This window comes from Aquarana catesbeiana, linkage group LG05 (genome assembly GCF_042186555.1).
Source record: "Aquarana catesbeiana isolate 2022-GZ linkage group LG05, ASM4218655v1, whole genome shotgun sequence".
Lineage (NCBI taxonomy): Eukaryota > Metazoa > Chordata > Amphibia > Anura > Ranidae > Aquarana > Aquarana catesbeiana.
Window position 1 is genome coordinate 5,464,232 of NC_133328.1, and position 11,690 is coordinate 5,475,921.

Consider the following 11,690-nt stretch of genomic DNA (forward strand, 5'->3'; position numbering starts at 1 on the left):
GAGTAAATAGATACCTAACATGTCACGCTTTAAAATTGCGCACACTCCTGGAATGACGACAAACTTCAGTAATTTAAAATCTCCCACAGGTTACCAGTTTAGAGTTACAGAGGAGGTCTAGCACTAGAATTATTGCTCTCACTCTAATGATCATGGCGATACCTCACCTGTGTGGTTTGAACAGTGTTTACATTTTTGGGCTCGTCTTACGCATGTGGTCACTTCTGCGCGCGAGCACAGAGGGACAGGGCGCTTGAATTGTTTATTTTTTCTTATTTATTTTCTTATTTTTTATTTTTACACTGTCCCTTCTGATCACTTTTATTGCTGTCAGAAGGAATCTAAACATCCCACGTGACAGGTACTCTTTATGGAGGGATCTATAAGACCCCAAACCCCTCCTCTGCTCTTAAAAGCATTCAAAATGACAAATTTGGCTGTCTTGAATCCTGTTTTTTTTTTTTTTTTTTTTTTTTTTTTTTATTATTTGGCACCTTTAATTTTTTTGTAAACTGGAAGTGATGTGATGATACTAGATCCGAGACCCAATTGAAGCTGATTCCAGCTTTGTTCGTGTCTCCGGCCAGCCGGCGGACGTGCTGGCTGGTGGCTCGGGCCTCCCGGTGGGACTGGAGAGCCGCGGAAAGGGTGTGTGGGGGGGGGGGGAGTCCCCTCCCGCTGCTTGGGATAACAGCTCAGTGGCTTCTTAGCCGCATTGATTGTTATCCCAAGAAAGCCAACCGCCTGCTCTAAGAAACAGTACCGGGCTGATGTGTGCAGCTGCATGAACCACCCAGGCACAACCCCTTCAAGCTAAGGCCACATATTTGTGTACGATCGTTGGGAAGGGTTTAAGTGGGACACAAAGACTTCTCCATTATGCTGGATATACTGTCTTGCCTCATGCACCCCCTCCCACAACTTATTTCTTTTTGTTAGAGGTAGTAATAATATATTCTTGGTGGTAATTGTGTCGTTTTTTTTTTTTTCATTTTAGGTTTGAGAATTGTACATTTCAGAAACGTTATGGTACGAGTTTTCTAAGAAAAGACAAGACAGGAGATGAAGAAGAAGAGTTCTCCTCTTCAAAAGATAAAATGAAGCCTGTTAATCTGTCCTGGCTGATTAACCCGGAGAGTAAAATTGAGGAATTGGGGTAAGAGAAACCTGCCATTCCCACATTGATCTGGAAATGTGGTGTCTGGTGATTGTTTCCCTCTCTTGATGTTTCCTTGTAGCTCTGGGTATCTTCTATCCTGTAAAATCTTTCATCCCCCATCCTCTTCTCATGGGTTTTACCCTCTCTAAAGGAACCTTTGTTATCACATCCAAGTGCCATTGGGGTTCTCCTTAAAGGACTTGTAAAGTCTCATGGTTTTGCATTGTATGCATTAAGGTGAAAAACCTTCTGTGCTGCAGCTGCCCCCCAGAGCCCCCCTTTTTCTTACCTGAATCCGATCGTTCCAGCTACGAGCAGAGCAGCTCCAGCCGCTGTCCCGGGTCCTTATTGGATAGACTGATAGGCTCCCGCTGCTGTCAATCAAATCCAGTGACCCGGGGTTGGGGCCGAGTTCTGCTGCCTATTTCAATAGACGCAGCAGCAGGACTCGGAAGTGCGCCCCATGAAAAGCGGCTCTCCGCGGGGGGCACCCGATGAAAAGGAGGGGCCAGGGGTGCCGCCGGAGGACCCCAGAAAAGGAGGATTAGGGCCACTCTGTGCAAAATCCTTCCACAGAGCAGGTAAGTATGGCATGTTTGTTATTTAAAAAAAACAAAAAAACAAACCTTTCCAATCACTTTAACCGCTTCCTGACCACCTCACGCCACCTCACCTCCTAGCCAGCTAGGGGTTAACCCCTTCCCTGCCAGTGTCATTTTTACAGTAATCAGTGCAATTTTATAGCACTGATCGCTGTAGAAATGACAATGGTCCCAAAAATGTGTCGAAATTGTCCGACGTGTCCGCCATAATGTCGCAGTCACGATAAAAAATCACAGATCGCCGAAATTACTAGTAAAAATAAAATATTAAAAAAATTCCATAAAACTATCCCCTATTTTGTAGACGCGATAAATTTTGCGCAAACCAATCAATAAACGCTTATTGCGATTTTTTTTTTTACCAAAAACATGCAGAAGAATACATATCGGTCTAAACTGAGGAGAAAAAATTGTTTTTTTATATATTTTTGGGGGATATTTATTATAGCAAAAAGTAAAAAAGAATTTTCAAAATTGTCGCTATTTTTTTGTTTATAGCGCAAAAAATAAAAACCGCAGAGGTGCTCAAATACCACCAAAAGAAAACTCTATTTGTTAGGAAAAAAAAGGACATCAATTTTGTTTGGGAGCCACGTCGCACGACCGCGCAATTGTCAGTTAAAGCGACGCAGTGCCGAATCGCAAAAAAGTGCTCTGGTCTTTGGCCAGCGAAATGGTCCGGGGCTGAAGTGGTTAATGACCATTCTTGGTTGGTTTGAAACTTTGAAAAAAACTCTAGTAAATTTGGTTCACTTTTATATATTTATTTTTTCTTAGGCTTCATGTACACGGATGTTTTTACAACCTCTCCTGAACAATTTAACTTGACAGATACCCTGTTTCCCCGAAAATAAGACCTAGCGTGATTGTCAGTGATGGCTGCAATATAAGCCCTACCCCCCAAATAAGCCCTACCCTGTTTTCCTGAAAATAAGCCCTACCCTGAAAAGAAGACCTACAAGGACTTTAACTAGGACTTATTTGGGCAGTAGGGCTTATATTGCAGCCATCACCGACAATCACGCTAGGTCTTATTTTGGGGGAAACAGGGTAGTAACCCACATTTAAAACATCCGCGTGTACATGCCGCGTTTAGCATTGTTTTGCCGCGTTTGCATTTAGAAGCGTTTAAAAAAAAAAATGGACGAAAAACGCCTATAAACGAGTAACCGTGTTTAGAAGCGTTTGGCGTCTGAAAAATCGGTAACTTCGGCGTCTGAACTCATTTTTTTGCCTTCAAAAAAAGGCATATAAATGCAACTGCCTGAAAACGAAAGTAAACGAACCCGTGTACATGGACACATAAGATAACATTGAATGAGTTCAGTTGAAAAAAAGGGTCCAATTGACTCTGAACGCCCGTTTAGCAGCAGCAGTGTACATGAGGCCTTAAAGGAGAAGTACAGGGAAAGTTCGTTTGGCTGTACTTCTCCTATGAATCACAGCCCAACAGTTTGTTCTGCACACTTGTGACCCGTTTTCAGCAGACAGCGGGGTGTAGCCGCTGTCAGCTGACCTCACAGAGCCAGTCCAGGCTCAGGAAGGATCCAGGCTCAGGAAGGATCCAGGCTCAGGAAGGATCCAGGCTCAGGAAGGATCCAGGCTCAGGAAGCATCCAGACTCAGGAAGGATCCAGGCTTGGCAAGGATCATGACCATATGTCCCCTGCGAGGAGATGCCGCTGATCAGCTCTCCTCACACTCTGTCAGTGTGAGGAGAGGAGAGCCTATTACCGGCACTTCCGCATTTACAAGTGACCGGCTGTGATTGGACGCAGCCGATCAGCGGCATCTCCTCGCAGGGGACACCTGGACAGGTAATCAGGGCACTGATTACAGTAAAGCCCCCCTGTCAGGTCACCTGAGGCCAGGTGATAGATGCTCACGGTTGGGGTCAGGAGCACACTGCTGAGGTAGTGGACCTTTTGGCTGGCTGTTGCGGATGGAGCTCTGGGTGGTTCAGGAAAGGAGGCCCACTGGAGCACCAACACAGATAACACTGGGAGCTAGAGCATGACATCCCACAGGGCGCGGAGTCTAAGAGCCAGTAGGTTTTCACCAGGGCCTCCTGAAGGTGAGGATGGCCTTCACTGCAACTGACTCCAGGTCGTGGCGCCCAGGGTCTCCCAGCTCATGGTTGGCTACTGGTAGATAGAGAGGAAGCAGCAGTCCAGGGCAACAAGGGATAGTCAGGAGGACAAGCCAAGGGTCGGGGTATCAAGCAGACAGGGATATTCAGGAGGACAAGCCAAGGTCGATCTAGGGAAACAGACTTGGAGCAAACGGCAAGAACCACACAGGAAGCCGAACACACTACTGTTGAACGGCAAGGCTTGGCTTTCAGTGAACAGGTTAATATAGTGTTTCCTGTTAGAGGCTGGAGTGAAGCCATGCTTGAGGGAAGATTACTTAAGCACACACATATCCCCCTTATGTATTTATACATGGAGATCATATCCCCCCTTATGTATTTATACATGGAGATCATATCCCTCCTTATGTATTTATACATAGCGATCATATCCCCCCTTATGTATTTATACATAGAGATCATATCCCCCTTATGTATTTATACATGGAGATCATATCCCCCCTTATGTATTTATACATGGTGATCATATCCCCCTTATGTATTTATACATGGTGATCATATCCCCCCTTATGTATTTCTACATGGTGATCATATCCCCCCTTATGTATTTATAAATGGCGATCATATCCCCCCTTATGTATTTATACATGGTGATCATATCCCCCCTTATGTATTTATACATGGTGATCATATCCCCCCTTATGTATTTATACATGGCGATCATATCCTCCTTATATACAGTATCTCACAAAAGTAAGTGCACCCCTCACATTTTTGTAAATCTTTGCTTCTATCTTTTCATGTGACAACACTGAAGAAATGACACTTTACTACAATGTAAAGTAGTGAGTGTACAGCTTGTATAACAGTGTAAATTTGCTGTCCCCTCAAAATAACTCAACACACAGCCAGTAATGTCTAAACCGCTGGCAACAAAAGTCAGTACACCCCTTAATGAAAATGTCCAAATTGGGCCCAATTAGCCATTTTCCCTCCCCGGTGTCATGTGACTCGTTAGTGTTACAAGGTCTCAGGTGTGAATGGGGAGCAGGTGTGTTAAATTTGGTGTTATCGCTCTCACTCTCTCATACTGGTCTTTCTGACTCATGCATAAGGTGAGCAGGTTAAAGTAGCGCAGCGCTGGATAGCAAAAAATGCCCTGGTGATGAAGGGGGTAAAACCTTCCAGAGCTCAGGCAGTTAATGTATAATATGATGTTTCTATATTTTTCCTCTGCAGTCTGATTGGATGTGGTTTGACTTCCTCCTGCTCTAATGATCTCCATTCAATTCTTATCACAAACCCATCCCTCATCAAACTGGATTTATCAGTCAATTATCTTCAGGACTCTGGAATAAAACTTCTGTGTGATGGACTCAAAGATCCCAGCTGTACCCTGCAGGATCTAAGGTAAGAATTATACTCTATATCAGTGATATAATAACCTGTAGGACTCGGGAATAAGGCTACTTTCACACTGAGGCGTGCGGGCGCTGGCGGTACAGCGGCGCTTTACCGTCGTTTTAGTGGGGCGGTTTTAACCCCCCGCTAGTGGCCGAAAAAGAGTTAAAACCACCCGCAAAGCCCAGCATTGCGGCGCTTTGCAGCACTGCACTATTGTTTTCAATGGGAAGGGGCGCTTTAGGAGCAGTAAATACACTGCTCCTACAGCGCTCCAAAGATGCAGCATGCAGGACTTTTTGGGGGCCTCGGGGCTTTCACACTGGAGTGCATGAGCGGCTCTTTCGGGGGGCTTTGCAGGCGCTATTTTTAGCACTTTAGCGCCTGCAAAGCGCCTCAGTGTGAAAGGAGCCTAAGACTCCTGTGTGATGGACACAGAGATCCGGGTTGTACCCTGCCAAACCTGAAATCAAATTTATACTGTGATTCATTTGTAAATGAAATGAAGGGGTATATACTATATGTGGGTGTATGTGTGTGTATGTATGTGTGTGTGTATATATATATATATATATATATATATATATATATATATATATATATATATATATATATATATATATATATATATATATATATATATATTTTCATACATACATAGAGTTAGGTCCATGTATATTTGGACACAGGCACAAATGTTAGATTTTTCAGGTATTTACCAAACTATATTCAAGCCATAGTTCTATAATGGATATGGGCTGAAAGTGCACACTCTTAATTTGAGGGTATGTACATCCAAATCAGAGTAAAGGTTTAGGAATTACAGCTCTTAGGAATAGCCATCCCCCCTTTTTCAAGGGACCAAAAGTAATTGGACAGTTGAATCAAAAGCTGTTTCATGGCCAGGTGTGGGCTACTCCTTTGTTATTTCTTCATCAATTAAGCAGGTAAAAAGGTCTGGAGTTGATTCTTATCGTACAGACGATCGAATCCGAGAACAAAACTGTGGATTTTTTTTTTCCGACGGATGTTGGCTCAAACTTGTCTTGCATACACACAGTCACACAAATGTTGTCGGAAATTCTGATCGCCAAGAACCCGGTCACGTACAACACATACAACGGCACTATAAAAGGGAAGTATAATACCAAGTGCGCCACGCTTTGGGCTCCTTCTGCTAATCTCGTGTTAGTAGAAGTTTGGTGAGAGACGATTCGCGTTTTTCAGCCTCGTGCTTTTCAGTCCGTGACGTGTTTGCAGCGTGACGAATGTGCTATCTCCATTACGAGCACTAGTTTTACCAGACCGAGCGCTTCCGTCTTGTACTTGATTCCGAGCATGCATGGAATTTTGTGCGTCGGAATTGTCTACAAACACTTGAAATTTACGAGAACGCATTTTGTTGTCGGAAAATTTGAGATCCAGCTCTCAAATTTTTGTTGTCGGAAATTACAACAGCAAATGTCCGATGGAGCCTACACATGGTCGGAATTTCTGACAACAAGCTCCCATCGAACATTTGTTGTTGGAAATTCCGAGCGTGTGTACATGGCATAAGTGTGGTATTTGCATTTGGAATCTATTGCTGTGAACCTACATCATGCGTTCAAAGTAGCTGTCCATGCAAGTGAAACAGGTCATTGTAAGGCTTCAAAAAACAAATCCATCAGAGCGATAGCAGCAACATTAGGAGTGGCCAAATCAACAGTTTGGTACATTCTGAGGAAAGAAGAATGCACTGGTGAGCTCATCAATATAAAAAGGCCTGGACATTCACAGAAGACAACAGTGATGGATGATCGCAGGATCCTCTCTATGGTAAAGAAAAACCCATTCACAACATCCAGACAAGTGAAGGACACTCTCCAGGAGGTGGAGACAAGTGAAGGACACTCTCCAGCAGGTGGGTGTATCAATGTCAAAGTCTACAATCAACAGAAGACTTCACAAGAGAGGGTTCAAGGTGCAAACCATTCATAAGCCTGAAGAAAAGAAAAGCCAGATTAGACTTTGCCAAAAAAACATCTAAAAAAGCCAGACCGGCTCTGGAAAAGCATTCTTTGGACAGATGAAACTAAGATGAATCTGTAGCAGAATGACGGAAAGAAAAAAGTGTGGTGGAGGCTTGGAACAGCTCATGATCCAAAGCACACAACGTCATCTGTGGTCAACATGGTGGCGCTTGCAGTGTGATGAGATGGGCATGCATGGCTTCTAGTGGCACTGGGTCATTGGTGGTTATTGATGATGGACAGAAGACAGAAGCAGCCGGATGAATTCTGCAATGTTTAGAGATATACTGTCAGCCCAGATTCAGCCAAATGCAGCAAAGTTGATTGGACGGCGCTTCACAGTACAGATGAATAATGATCCAAAACACAAAGCAAAAGCAACCCAGGAGCTATTGAAGGAAAAGAAGTAGAATATTCTGCAATGGCCGATTCAATCGACTGATCTCATCCCCATTGAGCATTTCACTTGCTGAAGGCATAACTAAAAAGCAGAAAGAGCCACAAACAAAGAACAACTGAAGACAGCTGCAGTTAGAGCCGGGCAAAGCATCAGAAAGGAGGAAAGCCAGTCTTTGGTAATGTCCATGGGTTCCAGACTTCAGGCAGTCATTGCCAGTAAAGGATTCTCAACAAAATATAAAAAAATGAACAATTTAGGATTACATTTGAGCCCCTGAAAATGGGGGGACTTTGTATAACAATTGTTGCAGTTCCTAAAATTTGCACTTGATATTTATGTTCAACCCCCTTGAGGCTCGGTTCACACTGGGGCGACTTGTCAGGCGACCTAGTCGCCTGACAAGTCGCCTCCCGTTCTGTGCTATGGAACCGTTCTAATTGGAGCGACGCAAGTCGCTCCGACTTAGAAAAAGGTTCCTGTATTACTTTGGGGGCGACTTGGGGCGACTTGCATAGACTTCTATGCAGAAGTCGTCTCGCAAGTCGCCCCGCAGTCGTTTGCAGGTCGCCTCGCTGAGGCGACCTGCAAGTCGTGCCGCCCATGTGTGAACCGAGCCTTAATCAAAGCTGGAAGTCTTCACTTCAAATTCATTTGGATTGTTTCATTTTAATTTTATTCTGGTGACATACAGAGCCAAAAGTATGAAAATTGTGATGGTGTCCAAATATAGATGGACCTAACTGTTTATATCAGTGATAGCGAACCTTTTTGAGCCCGAGTGCCCAAACCGCGATGCAAAACCATCTTATTTCTTTTAAAGTGCCAACACAGCGTCCCTGTACAGAGGATGAGACTGATCATCCCTCTGAATGAGCCCTAAGGGACCAAAAATGTACGATTCTGCCAGATTCGCTCAGAATGCAGGGATCAGGAATGTTTTGTGCTCAGAATGCACTGTGCAACATACACTGACCTACCTGACCATTACACTCACCTACCTGAACATTGCATTCACCTACCTGAACATTACACTCGCCTACCTGACCATTGCACTCACCTACCTCATCATTACACTCCCCTACCTGACCATTGCACTCACCTAACTGACCATTGCACTCACCTTCCTGACCATTGCACTCACCTACCTGACTATTACACTTACCTACCTGACTATTGCACTCACCTACCTGACCATTGCACTCACCTATCTGACCATTGCACTCACCTACCTGACACATGCACTCACCTACCTGACCATTGCACTCACCTACCTGACCATTGCACTCACCTACCTGACACATTGCACTAACCTACCTGACACATGCACTCACCTACCTGGCACATGCACTCACCAACCTGGCACATGCACTCACCAACCTGACCATTACACTCACCTACCTGACACACGCACCACATACACTCACCTACCTGACCATTGCACTCACCTACCTGACCATTGCACTCACCTACCTGACACATGCACTCACCTACCTGATACATGCACTCACCAACCTGACCATTACACTCACCTACCTAACCATTGCACTCGCCTACCTGACCATTACACTCACCTACCTAACCATTGCACTCGCCTACCTGACACATGCTTTCTGCACTACTCACATCCATATCCCCCCACACACAGTACAATGTAGATTGGAGGATCCATCCTCCTCCTTACCTTTCCATGGCTTCATCGTCCAGCTCTCCCCGGGGCAGTATTGTAGGAATCTCCGCCATCCAGCCGCTCCTCGACATCCCCGCCACTGGGAGGTCATCTAGCAGCCACAGCACCGCCCCTCCCCCTCCGCTTTTCCACAGGCTGCACTAGAAGGACAGACTGAACCAAAGTCATTCTGGAGCAGGGGGAGCTGGAATAGGGCGCCTACAGAAAGGAATGCCTGAACACCTTACCGTAGGTGTAGGGGTCTGGGGGAGGCAAATTTTACACACCCCCTAAACGTCGCACATGGGACAAGATGACTGGCTGCCCACCCCCCTGCCGACATCACTGGCACTGATGCAAGGAAGGGAGCCAGTATTCTGCCGAGAAAGGTCCCCCCGGCGGATAATGACCCCCCTGTACTGCGCAGGCGCAGCGCTTGCGCAGTATGAACCACAACGGAGCCGCCAAAAACAGCCGAAGATGAACCGAAGATGAACAGCTGTGAGTCAGCTGTACACGACGCCTGCGCAATGATGACGACATTGTCCCGATGCTCGTGCTACTCTGCGGGTGCATTACTGTTATCTCGTGTAAGGGGCGGATGGCTACAGAAGAGGGCGAATTTTAAATTTATGGGCAATTTATTGTCCAATTTTGGTGATCCTGTGCGAATTGTAGCCTCAGTTTCCTATTCTTAGCTGACAGGAATGACACCCGGTGTGGTCTTCTTCTGCTGTAGCCCATCTGCTTCAAGGTTGGATGTGTTGTGTGTTCAGAGATGGTATTCTGCATACCTTGGGTTTAACAAGTGATTATTTGAGTTACTGTTGTCTTTCTATAATCTGGAACCAGTCTGCCCATTCTCCTTTGACCTCAACAAGGCATTTTCCTCCACACAGCTCCCGCTCACTGGATATTTTTTCTTTTTCCCACCATTCTCTGTAAACCCGAGAGATGGTTGTGTGTTAAAATCCCAGAAATACTCAGACCAGCCCGTCTGCCACCAACAACCATGCCACGTTCAAAGTCAATTCAATCCCCTTTCTTCCCCATTCTCATGCTCCGTTTGAACTTCAGCAAATCGTCTTCACCACATCTAGATGGCTAAATGCATTGATTTGCTGCCATGTGATTGGCTGATTAGCAATTTGTGTTACCAAGCAATTGAACAGGTGTACCTAATAAAGGGCCGATGAGTGTATGTGTGTGCGTGTGCATACATACACCACACTGGCTGTCACATTAATTACATACACAGAGCATAAAAACTGTCTCCTTTACAAACTTCTCATATACCTAAAGCGTTTTTACACTTTTCCAGTGAAGTTTTGAGAAAACCCCTCTATATGCTTGCTATTTGCTTCCACTCACACAGCTTACTTGATTTAATTAAAGAGATGTTAAAGGTAAATACAAAAACAAACATCTCTATACTTACCTGCTATATGTGATAGAATTGCACAGAGCGGCCGTGAACCTCCTCTTCTCGGATCCTCAACTGGTGCTCCTGGCTCCTCCTCTCGGTGCCGCACCCCCCACAGGAAGCCACTTCCCATTGAGGCACTTGTGCGTGCTCGCTCCTGAGCCTTGCTGCTGTGTATATTGACACATAGCAGGATTCAGCCTACCCCCCCTTCGCCCCCCACTCCCTTGTCACTGGCTTTGATTGACAGCAGAGGGAGCCATTGGCTCCTGGTGCCCCAGCAAAGCCAATGAGACCTGGAAGTGAGGGGAGAGAAGAGCTGCAGATGCGCACAGTGCTGGATTAAATAGGGGCTCAGGTAAGTAAAATGGGGGGTGAGGGGGGATACCAATGCCTAATTATTTTTTACCTAAAATATCTTTTCTCATCAGCAGTATATAGCAGTCTTGTGACTTCTATCAGTGTCTAGTTAAAGCTTGTAGTAGGAGTTTTCATTCTCCTCTGACTGTTCTTTGAGGCTGCAGGACCCCTGACCCTCTGTCTGGACAGTGCTGATTGGCCCTGTACTGATCACAAGCACCTTCCCAAAAAAAGGAAAGAAACCTCTTTAGCAATATACATCAAACTGAGCATGTGCAGAGTGCTTCCAAGGCTCTGTACTATCAGGAGATGGATTGTGGATAGTAAAAGAAGGGGAGGATCAGAGAAGACAGGATCAAACGGCCTTTTTGCACAATGCAGAGGATTAACCTTTTTACTCATATAAATATATCCCTCTACCTGCATGTGCTGTGACTCTCTTAGGGTCCCATCTGCAACCATGCCTGGGTCTCATCTCCACAACCAAACCTCATCTTCACTCCAGACGGAGTACACTTCCAGTGTCACAGAGTGATTCAACATTACATTTTGCTGTCCCATTTGTGTCCTTCATCT

The 11,690-nt window shown here is 45.3% G+C and overlaps 1 protein-coding gene across 2 annotated transcripts in view; it reads left to right on the forward strand.

Moving 5' to 3' along the window:
* Positions 1 to 11,690, forward strand: part of LOC141144047 (NACHT, LRR and PYD domains-containing protein 12-like) — a 202,045-nt gene that overhangs the window by 77,221 nt on the left and 113,134 nt on the right. For both annotated transcript variants that reach the window (XM_073629392.1, XM_073629391.1), the window contains exons 8-9: positions 998 to 1,156; positions 5,092 to 5,262. In XM_073629392.1, coding sequence (XP_073485493.1) covers positions 998 to 1,156; positions 5,092 to 5,262 — 330 coding nt within the window. The remainder of the gene's footprint in view (positions 1 to 997; positions 1,157 to 5,091; positions 5,263 to 11,690) is intronic.